Genomic DNA, 15,065 nt, shown 5'->3' with positions numbered 1-15,065 from the left:
CGTTTTGATCGTTGCGAGATTCCGATTTTAACTCAAAAATCAAATATCGTCGCTGACCACCAAACTATGGAAACTTGACGAATCTGGCCATCTAGTTGATTTCTTTTGTATTATATCTGTACCAAAAAATTAGAGTATTTTTAACAATTTTATAACTGACGAAACTTAAATCAATAAAAAATTAAACCGACACAATTTTAACACTTATTAAACATCAACTATCAATGAAGTCTTGATTTACGCCTCACAACTGACGGGGTGTTGCTGACGTGTCATCCCATTACATAAAACCGTTGTCTAAATCCGTCTTAGTGCAAAAACAAACGATTTTCAAAAATTGAAGCTGGTTACAAATTCAACTTTGTATTTTTTTTATTGGAATTCGACTCGGTAATTGAGGAGGAAAATCAGAATACGACACTGTACGAGGGATGCGGCGCGTGATGCTTTTTTCCAGCCCATGGACCCACGGCCCACTCTGAAGCTTTACTGGGCTGAAAGGCTCGTCCTGAGTCCTGACTACTGTTGCCCTTTCCATTTAGGTGCATCATCATCCGGGGACCAACGGGAGCCACCCAAACTCGGCAAAGCATCCACCCCCTGATCCCCACCACGCCCAAATGCTGGCTACCACCTGCGCCGCGCCGCCGTGCCCGTGCGCACGGTCGCGGCGGCTCCCCGCGGCGACCTTTGGCGGAGGCTATGGCATTGGGCGCACTCGCCGCAGCACGAGGCCAAGGGCGCCGAGGAGAGCGGGGGTGGTGCGGTGCGGGCTGCTGCCCGTGGACCCGTGGGCGCCGACGATGGACTCCCAGAGCGTGGCGTCGCAGCTCTTCGCCGTCTCGCTCTTCCCCTACCTGGGCTTCCTCTACTTCATGACCAGGTCCAAGACCGCGCCCGGGCTCACGCTCTTTGGTTTCTACTTCCTCCTCGCCTTCGTCGGCGCCACCAGTACGCGTTACTAATCCCATCCCTACTCTAGTTTTGCACGTCTGCATTTGGCCAAATCCCAAACGTAGTGTTGTGTAATAATTCCTCACACCTTGATTGCACCTGCTATGCAAATGGGATGGTGGTACACTGATGCACAAGTTGTGCTTTTGCCAATTGTAGTAGTAATGTTCTTATAACTTGTTTTATTGTTCTGTTAAGTGCACTCTAACATACAAGTTGGTGATTTTAGTATATCAGTACTTAGCTTGTCTACAGAAACGTACATGAAAATTTAATGCCAGGCTTTTGTCGTCAAGCTTGACTTTGCCAAGGCGTTCGACTCCGTCAATTGGGAGAGCTTGCTGCAAATCCTATGTGCCCGAGGGTTCCCAGACAAATGGATTCGGTGGATGAAGGCCCTGCTTGAAACATCAAAATCTGCGGTTTTGGTCAATGGGGTGCCAGGACCATGGATCACCTGTGGACGAGGGCTGCGGCAGGGTGATGCCCTCTCGCCGTACCTGTTCCTCCTTGTCGCCGACGTCCTTCAGATGCTGATCAAGAACAACAGGGCCATCCGGCACCCCCTCTCCGACGACGGGCCATGTGCTGTGCTCCAATACGCCGATGACACCATTGTCGTTGTCCGAGCAGACTCTTGTTCCGCTCAACAACTGAAGAAAGAGTTAGACAGCTTCGCCGCGGCCACGGGCCTCGCCATCAACTTCACCAAAAGCACCGTCACTCCCATGAATGTGGATGAGGGCCGTGTGAATGACCTGGTGAACATCCTACACTGCCGGCGAGGGAGCTTTCCACAGACATACCTGGGGCTGCCTCTGTCCAATACCAAGCTGCAACTGTCCGCCTTCGCGCCCCTGATCGCCAAAGTGGACAGGTACCTTGCCGGTTGGAAAGCTTCTCTGCCGGGCGCGTGGTCCTCGTCAATGCCGTGCTCAGCAGTCTGCCAACGTACGCCATGGGTGCCATGCTCCTGCCGCCGGGGGTCTGTGCAGCAATTGACGCCAAGCGCAGAGCTTTCCTGTGGTCGGGCACTGACCGAACGTCGGGAGCCCAATGCCTCATCGCGTGGGAAGAAGTCTGCGAGCTGAAGGAGGATGGTGGCCTGGGCGTCAAGCGGCTGGAGACACAAAATGCCGCCCTGCTACTCAAGCTAATTAATCGCCTACACCATCCAGGCTGCTCGGCCTGGGCACGCTGGGTGGCCACCCAAGCAACGCTCCATGACCTGGGGGCAACCTCGCCGGAGCTCATTGGACGGCTCTACGGCAACTCTTCCCAGCATACCAAAAAATGACGACAGTCACTGTGGGCGATGGGCGCAACACGGATTTCGGAAGGACACCTGGCTGTTGGATGCCCCATTGCAGACCTCATGCCGGCTCTCCACAGTCATGTGACGGGGGCTGCAACGTCCGTGCACGACGTCGTACGCGGTGAGGAACACGGTGCAACGCCGCCTCTCCACCCAAGCTACTGAGGAGCTGGAGCACCTAAGTCTGCTCCTGATCGACGTCGAGCTTTCGGAGAGGCCGGACGAGCACCGGTGCTGCTTCGAAACTCCGGACCACCGGCTCTGGTCTGGGCTCATCTACAAGGCGTCAATGCGTGGTGACCAAACCTGCCCCTCCTTCGACTTCGTCTGGCGGAGCTTTGCCGCACCGCCCCCCCCCCCCCCCCCCCCCCCCCCCCCCCCACACACACACACACACACACCTCGCGTCAAGTTTTTCGGTTGGGTCGTGACCAAGGATCGCATCCAGTGCTAGACAGCCCTCCGTCGCAAGAACATCTTACAGGAGACAACCTGCGACATCTGTGGTGGCGCTGATGAAAATGCCGATCACATCATCTCTGGGTGCCCGTTCGCTAAAGCCTTCTGGAGACGCATTGGATGGCAACCAAGCCTGATCGCCCCGGTCACTGAGCTTTGGAAGACGTCCCCGCCACCACACGTTCCACCCTCTGCGGTGAGCCCCCTGGTACTACTTTACTGCTGGGAGCTCTAGAAGCATCGACACGACGTCGTGTTCCGCAGCCTCCCCCCGACCTGAACAGGCTCATCACGGCCTGCAGAGAGGCAATCAGGTCCTGGAGCTGCCGCTTGCCTTTGAAAGATAACGCTCTGAGAGCGTTTTGGAGATCGATCATGAATATGTAATCTCCCATCTTACCCCCCCCCCCCCCCCCCCCCCCCCCTCTTCCAAACTCATTGTAATTGGATTGGCGCCAATGCCCTTCCACCCCCCGGCTATGCCGGCATCTGTGGAATGAAAATTCAGGTGGGGAGGCCTCCCCCCCCGCCCCCCCCCCCCCCCCCCCCCCCCCCCCCCCCCCCCCCCCGTGTTGACCTCAAAAAAGAGAAGTTATATGAAACTGTGAGGGCAATTATCTGTGTGTCAGGTACATTTGCTAAAGTTCCACTTCCACAGTTAGATCATTGTGAAGATGTTACAGATATTAGTGGTTGAACACTATGTAGAATGGATAAATTAGTCTAAAAGGGACTGAACATCTCAGTGGCTTGCTCATATATGATCACATAGGCTTTTGCTCCAGTATACCATACCTCTTTTAGAAAAGTTTGTGGATCCTATAGCGAAATATTTAATATCAGGTGAGGCATAGGATGCTGAAGATTGGTGCTGTACTGCTATTGTTGCTTTGCTTTAAATTCTTTTTTTTTTTGTGAAAGACATGCATTCATACAAGCCTCAGCAACAAAATAAAAATACCAGTAGTCTTACATATGGACCAATTGAAAGAAATAAACAGTGAGCAACTGAGCATTAGAATAATCAGAGGACCAATCTTTAACTTTCTTATTCTTGATGTTACAACAGATAAAAATACCAGTAGTCTGGACCAATTGAAACAAATAAACAGTGAGTATTAGAACAAAGACCAATCTTTAACTTTCTTATTCTCGAGGTTACAGATAAAATACCAGTAGTCTTAAAATGGACTAATTGAAACAAATATCTTCGACCTTTTCCTTTTTGGAGAGTCTTCGCTTTCTGGCCATTATTCCAGTGTCGTTAGATGGCTAGGCGGGGAGAAGTCACGCGAAGAGATTTTCTATGCAGCTTTAACTACAGAGAGATGTGTAGTCAGCTCTAAAGTTCTACAGAAGGAAGCAACCTGAAACTGAATTAGTTTAGTGATTGGAGCTTACGGACCAATTGATTCCAAGGTCACAGTGATCCTTGCAAGTCGTCTGACATTTCAAATTTTGTATAGTGTAATTGTAATTCCTACGCATAGCCCTCTTGAGTTTAGTAATGTTTTGTTTCTGACTATTTAGCTGTCTAGCAGAACATTATGTCAGTGCAATTAATTGTTTCCATGTTGTTTCATGCACCGGTTTTTATCCCTGGAGCAGTACCTGCTGGGATTTATGGTAATTATGCCATAAAATTTTCACCATCCTTATATTCTTTGCTTATACACACCGTGTGCACTTATTGATACAATGATATCCATTGCAGCAAAAGTTCATTACGGAACGTCGCTATCTAATGTTGACTGGCTGCACGGGAGTGCGGAACCGCTACTTACTCTTACCAATCTATTTATCGTTTTGGGGCTGAGGGGAGCCTTGAGGAAGCTGGAGGAAGAGGACGCGAATGGGAGGATTTCTGAAGCTTCTCAAGACAGTAAAGAAAAAAGTTCTGTCTAGATAGGTCTATCAGTACCCCTGATGGTGCATTCAGTAACTAGGAGTGCGTGTATTTCTTGTTCTGCTCAACTAGTTAGTAACGAGGTTTTGGGTGTAAAAAAATCTGGCAAATCTGCTTTGTGCATATGCTGAGAAAAAACAATGTATATTTACCGCATTTCTGTGTAGTTGTAGTCTCCAGTTACGCTATTCTGAGTAGTTGCAGTGTCCAGCGTGTAATAGGCAATGGTACTACAACATCCATTGGGATAATTATTCACATTCTGATTCTGAGTGCTTCAACATGATTACCTGGTCTGAATCTTTGCTCCTATATTTAGATTCAGATAGCCTGCTGGGTACAACGTTTTTTGGGGGGCTTTGTCCGCTAGTTCATATCATCTTGAAGCTGTGTTATCATGATTTGCATGGACCCAGCTGTTGATAGTAGCAGAAGATTACTACACTCTAGTCTACTCTGAAGCTAATACTAATGCCGGAATTCGGTAAGACAAGCTACCGTACATGCTGCACATATATATGTATTGACTGCAGATACCCCATCTAATTGTCCGCATACAGGTCCCATTGAAAGGGCTCCGTTGCATTGGTGAACAGCTCCTCGAACTGGGTCTCGAACTCCATGCCGCCTGCCGGGTGGCTGCTCCTCAGCTGCCAGTCCAAGGCCGTCGGCGAGAGGAGCGGGAAGCAGCCGGCGAAGTCGGCGCCGGCGCCGGCAGCAGCCGCGGAGGCGAACGAGTATGGCGTCGTGGGCTCTAGCAGCCCGGCCCGCAAGCACTCGGTCTCCAGCGCGGGCGTGGAGGCTCCCTGGTCCTGGTCCTCGTGGGCGCCGTGCCCGTGCCCTGGCTGCAGCTGCAGCTCCTGCCGCAGCTGCTGGGCGCTGGGGTGCGCGGCCTGGGCGCAGGTGTGCGCGCCGTGGTACACGACGTCGTGCAGCAGCGGGTCCCCGTCGGCGCGCTGCACGTGCTTGGTGGCGAGGCAGCCCTGCGAGTGGCGGTGCGTGCACCGGAAGTAGGACCTGCGATCGATTTGCAACCCACCCCACACGTGTCAGCGTCGCTCGATCTGCGCCGTCGGTTAGTCAAGGAGTCGTCTGGTGCAACAGTGCAAGGGAAAGAGGGAGTGACGTGTGGGGCGTGACGTGTGCGTGCTGACCTGGGGTACTTGGCGCCCAGGATGTCCTTCTGCCCGTACTTCCTCCAGCTGAGCCCGTCGTCCAGCGCCGCCGCGTCCTGCACCGACGCCGCCCGCAGCTGCCTCCTCACGCACGGCGTCCCCTTCCTGCGGTACACACATCGATCGGATTGCCAAGTCATGCTCTGCTTGCTACTCGCATGTTTGAAACAGTAGTACTCTGATGAAACAAGATCGATCGACTTGCCTCCTCTTGGACTGGGCGGCGGTGGCATTGCCGCCGTCGCTGCGGGGGCTGCCGGCCCCGGACGCCGGCGAGTCGACGCAGCAGGACCTGGCGATGCGGATGGACCTGTCAACGGCCGACGCCAGCTCGGCGCAGAGCTCCCGCGCGCCCGCCGGGAGCGGGTCCTGGTCCATGCGCGCCTCCAGCTCCCGGACCATGGCCAGCACCTGCGCCAGCTCCGAGGCCAGCGCGCTCTTCTCGCCGCCGTAGCCGCCGTCCATGTCGTCCTCAGCTCAGCTCCTTCGCCAAGAAGGCAAGATCAGCTACTTCGCCAAGAAGAGAAGGCAGAGGCAGTCTGTGTGAGCTCTCGCTCGGTGGTGAGTGTGGCAGCGACGGTGGGGGAGAGGCTACTTATAGAGTTGGAAAACGGGGCATGATACTGTTCAAAGCTGGGAAAACGAAAAACGGGATCATTTCGGGTTGGACCGGACCGAGACCGATCACCGAAGAAAAGGTGGAGACTAACCAGCGAATAAGAATACCCCTCTGACTGGCGTTCTGGTTCAAACCAAGCACTTGGACTGGTCTTTGGGTTCTGGGCCCCGGCCGGTCACCTGGGTCCGGCAGTGTGCGGCACTGGCACTCTGGCAGTGCCATGTCGCAGACAAGCGGGGCCTAGCTAGATGCTAGCTTACTACTAGCTCCTAGTGCTCTCTGACTATTATTCCCGGCCGGCCGACCGGGCTTTCTTTTTCACCGGGGAGATTCGTAGTTGCATTGCTTTCGGTCCAAGGAGTTCCCATTTGGGCGTGTCCGCGTGGTAACCACGGCCATTAGCGATCTTTCAGAGAAAAAACCCACGGACATTACCTGTGCCCTGCGACTGCCAGCGGCCACGCCTCTCGATCGGTTGCTTGCCACCGGACGCTGCTGGATTACATTGGTTGTGTGCTGTGCTACTGCCTACGGGCTACAAGCTACAGCGCGCCCGTGTTTTTCGTGACTGTGGTGGGCAAGTTTGCCTGGCGTCGTCGGGCCGTCGAGTGAGCGTGACTGTCTGCGTGAGTCCCTGCCACGTGTGCCAGCGGCGACAGGCGTAGGACGCGGTTGTGTGGCCTCGCCGGAGGGAAGGAAGGTGACGCGATGGCTGCCAGCGGTTTCGCGGCGGCTTCCTGCAGAAATTCAGCGAAGTTTGCACGTAGCTTTTCCCTGTCAGAGTGTCAGTGGGCACGTACGGCAAAGTTAACCCTAGTGAGAGCGACGGCATCGATACGCTTCGTCTCCGTGGTATAGTATGGCCATGTTTACTTTGCAAAAAAAATTTTTGAACCCGATGAATAGTATCATTTTCGTCTTATTTGGCAAATATTGTCCAATCGTGGACCAACTGGGCTCAAAAGATTCATCTCGTGATTTCCAACTAAACTGTGTAATTAGTTATTTTTTTACCTACATTTAATACTCCATACAAGCAGCTAAAAATTGATGTGATGGAGAGAGAGTGAAAAAACTTGGAATTTGGATGGCATCTAAACAAGCCCTACGTAGGACCAATCTGGTGCGTCAAATCGGGGCGATATGGTAGACCGTAGCCGTAGATTTCCTGTCCCAATGGTGCCGTCATATCCTAGCGTCTGTGGTCTCCTGTACAGCTGTACTCACATAAACTCACAAGAGCATGGTGAACCCAGCTGCTGGCGGCTCGCCTTGCTTTTTTCGGATACAGACAAGTCAACTCGATCGCTAGCTCAACCTAAAGTACTAGCGGTCCCTAAATTTACGACGATTCCAAAGGTGTCGTTTGTAGCACGGTTCTTCAGTTCTTCAGGTCGGTCGCTAATGGGAGTAGTTCATTCAATGTTGGTGCTTTTAGGGTAATCTACGATGGCGTTAGTATGGGCCTCGGATATTCTCGCAGCAAGCAAAACAGCCTGACTAGGATGGGTATGTCGAGCATGTCACTGAGGCTTTGTTAGGATGCGTATGTATTCATCTAAATCTATATGTGTTGAAGTGGATTGGAATGGAATTAAACTAAATTCCATTCTATTCGACTCCAACACAGATGCGTCATGTTCGCTTGGCTTATAAGCCGTACTTTTTCAGCCAACGAATAATATTTTTCTCTCATAACAAATCAACCAAAGATACTTCCAGTCATGGCTTATCAGCCAAGCGAACAGGGCAGTGGATTGAAGTGAATACACTTGCATCCAAACAGGCCATGAGGAGGTTCAAACAGAACATGTATCTCTATTACTTGGTAGATAAGCTATAAGCTAGATATACTTAGAAGCCAGTCCATTCGGATCCAACTCATATTCCTCGTAATAAACTAGCAATTAGAAAGTAGTCATATACTATCATGGTTACCCGATGTAAACCCTATTCCGAGACTATATAAGGAGGGGGTAGAATCTCCTGTAGGACATCATCGTTATTTTTGGCACTTAGCACTCCTTCAAACCGAACACACGTCGCATGGAGAAGTTGTTATCCACTAAACATAGGATACCGTGTACCCGAACTAGTAAAAATATGTATCTTGTATGTTACCTCTCTAATTCCCCTACGTGCAAAATAATAATATATTGTCGGACGCTAAAACCTATGACAATTGGCACATCAGGTAGGAGGATTTCGCGTGTAGATTCAATCTTGCAGATCGGATGGACATCAACATGAACATTGGTAACCTCGACACTTTTGGTCTAGGCATCAAGATCTCCTTTGGTAGCTTGGATTTCGTCATAGATCGACTCGGCGATCTACAAGACTGCAACTGTGCGACCTCGAGCCGGTTTGTAGATTGCTGAGCCGATCTTACAGGAGAAGACTTGGCACCATTTCTGAATAGGGTCAATTCAACTCACTAGCCCAATCCTAAGTACTAGTGGTCCCTAAATTTGCGTCCCTTTCAAAGGTGTCGTTTGTAGAACGACTCTTCGTTCTTTAGGTTGATAGCAAATAGGAGTAGTTCTATAATGTTGGTGTGGTTTTACGGTAATCTACGGCTTATTATGGTAAGTTTATATAAAACTGATAATTTCTCTTAATGAAAAACATATAATAGCACGGTCTCGAAAAGCTAGTGGTCTCCTAAATTTGCACAATGATATCATCCGGGTTCTAAACTCTTGAATTTTGAATATCTAAATCTCTGAACCTGTATACTAGTTTCGTTCGGGCCCTAACTCCCAAATTTTGATATTTAGTTTTCCGAACTTATAGGGTTGCGTCGTCCAGGTCCAAAAATTTGTTCAGAGTCAACATTACTTCAAACGAACTTTGACCCGCTCCATGTGTTGACAACTTGACATGGTATGTTGATACACCTCCACCTAGGTTGATGTACATTGGTACTCCATTCATATTTTGACCATGTAATTGAATATAAATGGTTTTAGTCCCTCAACTCCTACCATCATCCCTGGTAGATCATAGCCCATACTGTGTTAGTGTCATATATATCATATATTCATAGCAACACCATCTCATCTGGTCTCTTAAGCTCACAAGAGCTTGGTGACCCAGCTGTGCTGGCTTCGTAAAACACGGTGTCGGATCTACTGTTTTGGCCCCTGTCCTAAGCTCGATCGGAGTGTGAGTGTGCGACGTGTCAAGCTATTTCTCGGGTTAGTTCGTTGGGTTGAGTTGGGTTCCGTGTAAAAAAAATGGGCGTACCCAATGTAATGGTTGTTGTGGGTACAAAATTATAAGAGGAACCCATCTAGTAATATGTACTAGTTGGTTTAGTTTTTTTTCCAGTGGGGTCAGTTACTGCGATCATGTCTAACTAGCTAACCGCAGTATGCCGCTCCAGCGAAGCAAACCCATGGGATTCGACAGGGGGCGTGTCCCGGCCGTGTCGGCGCTGCGATTGCCCTTGCCCCGGCTCGAAGTAACGTTCGGGCACGGAAAGGGGGCCACCAATAATATGTCTCAAGTTCATCCTACGTTTCACACGACACGTACGACGAGCAGCAGTAGCCCGGATTCGGTTCATTGATTGCTTGGGATTTGGGAGGAATCCCCGTCCTGGCGCGTCCTCCACCAACTTTTAAGTGAAAGTGACGGCAATGGTAAAAGCCCGGATTCGAGAAGGCCGGACCGCCGGAGCCACCTCCCGGACCCGGTGTCGTCCGTGCGGTCGCCGCCGCCGCTGTCAGCTAGCAAGCTGCCGCCGCTCACTGAAGTCGTGGCGCTGATCCGCCTGATCGAGCTTTTCCCCTCGTGTTTTCCGGTGCCGAAAGCGGCCTCTGCCGATGGCTGAAGGCTGACCCGGGCGGCCCCACCACCAGGTCGACATGCCGTCACGCGTGACCTAGCTGGGCCTGGATCTCGTTGCGTCATCCAGGACAAGTGGCCTTACGCATGTGGGCCGGTATTCTCCGAAACGCCAGCGCGGAAGGAAAGCGAAAAGAAAAGTCGGCACCCTTTAGGCCGAGAGAGCGACAGGCAGTCGCAGAAGCGCGATCGCTCTTGGAAAACTCGAAGGGACGATGTACGCACGGCACGGTACAGGGATTGCCGCCTCTCGCCTCTCCACATCTCTGTGACACTGACCCTATCCAATTCCAAGCAGGAGGAGCCACGTGAGGAGCAGCAGGAGGAGGAGGAGCTGCGATGCCGGATCACGCAACCATTCCGTTTCCAGGCGTGCCTGAGACTGCCTCTCCTCTCAGTTTCCAAAACGATCGCTAGCAGCAATTAGCATGTAGTACTGTGACCGATCGGTATGTGTTGGAGGCGAGAGGGAGAGGGAGTGAGAGAGAGACATGCCGAACAGCGACGGAGCCTGAGCTAAAATCAAGAGGGGGCCAATTCCATAAGCTCATGTTACACCTAACTAGATGTTACTACCTTCTAGCTTACGCTTGCTCCATGAATAAGAGAAGCTGGTAAGTAAGATGAAAAATGAGATGAAATGCTTGTGCATATGTAAAACTCGTCTGATGACATCGTGGATGAGCTCCAACATCATTCAATACAATGCCTGCCAATGCTTTAAGAAGAGAAATGCTTGCGAAACATATATTGTCTTTACGTAGTATAGCAATTGTTGTAGGCAGCAGCAGCCAACTGTCATGGGAGCTAAAAAAAATCTATAGTGCCTAATAGCAGTTGCAACGTTTAGAATAGAAGGTATTGCTAGCCACAGTCCACATCAAAGAGGCTATATATCTTAGTAAATTTCAGTCCAGCATATTGCACCAAGCTAGCATGAAGTCCAGCATATTAAGTATCAAGCATTGGTAACAAATAAAAAGTCACTTTTCTCCTTCCTACACGTAGAACAGGGAGGGAAGGAGGGAGGGAGGAGAGCAGTTCAAAGACTTCAGGCGCATATATAGCAGTGCAAGCCAATTTTTTAATCGAAGCACCGTGTGCTGAGTTCGGCAAGAGGTGCTGCGATACACCAGACGAAGAATTCACTCAAACGTATTGCACTTAATAACGTGCGTCGCAGCTGTTCACGTTTCGCTCTTTAGAAAACTTCTTGACCAAAGGGGGGCCGCAGCCCTCACGTGGCTCCGCCCATGATGCCGAATGCAGAACGTCCGGTCCGGCGTGCACGCACGTCCTTCCTGGAACCTTCGTTGCTTGCTAGGACATTAAAATTCCCCAAATCTATTGTCTTTGACTATGGGAGCAGGTGAAGGCTTATAATTTTGCATACTGTATTCCTTTAGAACATTTTCTAAATATATCTTTTGTGATAATCCTAAAACCTCCATTCTTCTATCTCGGTGAATCTCTATTCCTAGAACGAACGAAGCTTCACCGAGATCCTTTATATCAAAGTTCGAGGACAAGAACGTCTTTGTTTCTAGTAGTAGATTAACATCATTACTAGCGAGTAAGATGTCATCCACATATAAGATTAGGAAAATGTATTTCCTATTTTTGAACTTTGCATAAACGCAATTGTTCTCTACATTTTCTTAAAACACAAACTTTCTTATTGTACTATCAAACTTTAAATACCACTATCTTGATGCTTGTTTTAATCCGTAAATGGATTTCTTCAGGCGGCATCCCATACGTTCTTTTCCTTCCACAACAAAACCTTTTGGTTGTACTATGTAAATATTTTTCTCCAAATCCCCGTTTAGGAACGCCGTCTTTACATCCATCTGATGTAATTCTAAATCGTAATGTGCTACAAGCACCATTATAATTTTAAAAGAATTCTTACATGAGATTGGAGAAAATGTCTTATTGTAATCTATGCCTTCTCTTTGTGTGAAGCCTTTCGCCACAAGTCGCGCTTTAAATCTTTCTACATTTCCTTTGGAATCATATTTAGTTTTTTGTAGACCCATTTACTGTCTTGGCTCCTTTAGGAATTGTTTCTAAGTCCCAAACTCCGTTGGTATTCATTGATCTTATTTCATCCTGCATGGCTTCAAGCCACTTTGATGAGTGAGCCTTCTCATGGCTTCTTCAAATGAGGTGGGATCACCCTTCATTTGAAATTCTTCACATTCATAGACTTCGTAGTCATCAGGAATAGCTGGTTTCCTTACTCTTTGAGACCTTCTAGGAGCCTCATTAGTTGACGATTGTTCTACATGTGGCTGTTGTTGCTCTTCCTCATGTGTGACAACGGGTTCTATAGGATCCTAAATGACAGGTTCCTCATGTTCATTCATTGTTGCCACTGGAGAACTAACAACATGTGATGTTACTACAGTGTCTTGCACTATTGGTACAACAACAACAGGTAGCGTGAAGAATGGCTCCTGAACCATCGGAGTGGGCACGTATACCCGCTTTCCTTCAAAATTAATTTCTCGCGCTATCATGCTCCCCCTGACCATATCATCCTCCAAGAACATAATATGTCTTGTTTCTACAAACTTCGTATGTCTGTCAGGATAATAGAAAAGTTAACCGTTTGACTTTTTTGGATAGCCAATAAAATAGCAACTGATTGTCTTGGAGTCTAGCTTCCCTATGTTTAGGTTAAATACTTTAGGCTCAGTTGGACAACCCCATACATGTAAATAGTCAAGTGAGGGTTTTCTTTTCTTGTCCACAACTCATATGGTGTTTTGGGCACCGACTTATTTGGCACTCGATTAAGAATATGAATGGCAGTTTTTAACGCCTCCATCCATAAACTTATCGGTAGAGTAGAGTAACTTATCATACTTCTCACCATATCCATTAAGGTACGGTTACGTCTTTCAGCTACTTCATTCTGTCGAGGCTCGCCCGGTGTAGAGTACTGGGCAACTATGTCATTTTCCTATAAGAACCTTACAAAAGGTCCAGAATGGCCATATGGGGTGTGTCGACCGTAGTACTCTTTCTCACGGTCGGATCTTACTATCTTAATCTTTAAGTTGTGCTGATTTTCTAATTCAGTCTTAAATATTTTAAATTTATCCAATGTTTCTGATCTTTCCTTAATTGAATAAATATAGCCATAATGAGAATAATCATCTATGAATGTTATAAATGAATCATAACCATCCACACTCTTCATAGAAAAAGGACCACAGATGTCTGTGTGAATTATTTCTAAAATTTCTACGCTTCGTTTAGCATCTTTCTTTATTTTCTTAACATACTTTTCTTTTATGCAATCAATGCATTGTTCTAAATCTAAATATTCTAATACCGGAAGAATTGATTTCTTAATCAATCGCTCTATTCTTCCCCTCGAAATATGGCCTAAACGACAGTGCCATATGTAACACCCCGGTGTTATGCTAGCATTTAGGCACTAAAAATCATGCATGTCATGCATCATCAAGCATCCTAATCATACATGCCTAATCATGAAAATAATAACTGAAACACTGCTTCGAAACATATGAAACATGTTGTGAAACCTGAATGTTGCATACACTTGTTAGAGTTGTTTTGCCCTAATTTTGCTTGCTAGGTTAGTAGAACTTGTTTGGTTATGATTGTAAATCATCTAGAATTGTTTAGCACAATTTTTGGAGCAAGGTTTGTATTCAAATTATTGTCAAATTTTGCTTTAAAAATAATTCCCCAAAAATTAGGGTTTTGAGTTAAAATTTAACTTTGATTTTATAATTCAAAATCCAGATAGAATTAGACTTTGGTCATAAAATCAAAGTTGTAGAGAATTACATTCTAATCAACTTTCATTTTTGGTACATTTTTAAAAGATGTCATTTTCTTGCTCAAAATGATATTTGAAAACTGGTGTTTGAAAATCTCTTGAAAATATAAATTGAAAAAAGGCTTCCCTCATTTTGCGGGCCGCCGCCTCGTTTCCGGCCCACGGCCGAAGCCAGCCCGGCCTGCAGCAGCAAGCCTCCCGCCGCGCCGCGCGCCTCGCCAGCCTAGCCCAGCGCCGCGCCTGGCCTGCCTCCACGCTCGCCCGCCCGCTGACGCGCCGCGCCGCGTCCCGACCAGCGGCAGAACACGCCCGCCGCGTGGCAGCCATGCGCCGTCGACGCTGCCGCGCGTCGCAGCCGGCCTGCGCCCGCTCCCACGCGCCGCCTACATCTGCTGAAGCCGCTGCGCTCGCTTTCACTCTCCCACGCTGCCTCTCTTCTCCTCCCGCGCCGAGCTCGCTCGCTCCCCCTCGCCGCGGCCTCCGCACCCGCCGGGCAAAATTCGCCGCCCCTCCTCCACCTCGGCCAGCAATCGAGCGCCAGCAGCTCCGCCTCGCTCTCCGGCACTTTGTGCTCACGCTTGTGCCGACTGTTGAGCCCAGGTAGCGCCTTCTCGCGCCTCGCCACCGTCGGCCATGGCGCCGCCGTGCTCGGCCGCCGTGGAAGGCACTCTTCCTCCCTTTCTCCTCCCTACCTAGCTACATGCCCGCATTCGCCAGCTTTTCGTGAATTGCATGCGCTCGCTCGCTTGCCCTGGCACGGCCGGAAATGGCCGCCGGCCCCGTTGGCCGAGCCGCGCCGCCGCGACGTCACGGCGCCGGCATGGCCTTCGCCTCGACTGAGCTGGGCCAAGAGGCCATGGGCCAACGCCCGGCCAGGCCGCCTCCCTTTCCCGTCGCTCGGGCCGCGCAGGCCAAGTGTGGCCGTGGGCCGACTGATTCCCGCGGGCCGGCCCAGTAGCAATAGGGTG

General features: G+C 49.5%; 2 protein-coding genes across 3 annotated transcripts; one reads left to right on the top strand and one right to left on the bottom strand.

Moving 5' to 3' along the window:
* The first annotated feature begins 578 nt into the window (after positions 1-578).
* On the top strand, positions 579-4,899 carry LOC136518229 (uncharacterized). Of its 2 annotated transcripts, XM_066511873.1 has the most exons (3): positions 579-951; positions 4,337-4,354; positions 4,443-4,899. In XM_066511873.1, exons 1-3 carry the CDS (start codon positions 621-623, stop codon positions 4,631-4,633), a joined length of 540 nt encoding a protein of 179 aa, XP_066367970.1. In that variant the 5' UTR covers positions 579-620; the 3' UTR covers positions 4,634-4,899. The 2 variants fall into 2 exon arrangements, with proteins under 2 accessions (XP_066367970.1, XP_066367971.1); XM_066511874.1 differs by lacking the exon at positions 4,337-4,354.
* Positions 4,900-4,925: 26 nt separating this feature from the next.
* On the bottom strand, positions 4,926-6,357 carry LOC136518228 (transcription factor WRKY19-like). The gene is made up of 3 exons (XM_066511872.1): positions 6,011-6,357; positions 5,789-5,910; positions 4,926-5,651 (listed from the first exon to the last, which is right to left on the bottom strand). Exons 1-3 carry the CDS (start codon positions 6,272-6,274, stop codon positions 5,177-5,179), a joined length of 861 nt encoding a protein of 286 aa, XP_066367969.1. The 5' UTR covers positions 6,275-6,357; the 3' UTR covers positions 4,926-5,176.
* Between the last annotated feature and the right edge of the window lie 8,708 nt (positions 6,358-15,065).

This window comes from Miscanthus floridulus, chromosome 17 (genome assembly GCF_019320115.1).
Source record: "Miscanthus floridulus cultivar M001 chromosome 17, ASM1932011v1, whole genome shotgun sequence".
Taxonomy (NCBI): Eukaryota; Viridiplantae; Streptophyta; class Magnoliopsida; order Poales; family Poaceae; genus Miscanthus; species Miscanthus floridulus.
The sequence above is the reverse complement of the archived record's forward strand: the minus strand, read 5'-3'. Positions and strand labels throughout refer to the sequence as shown.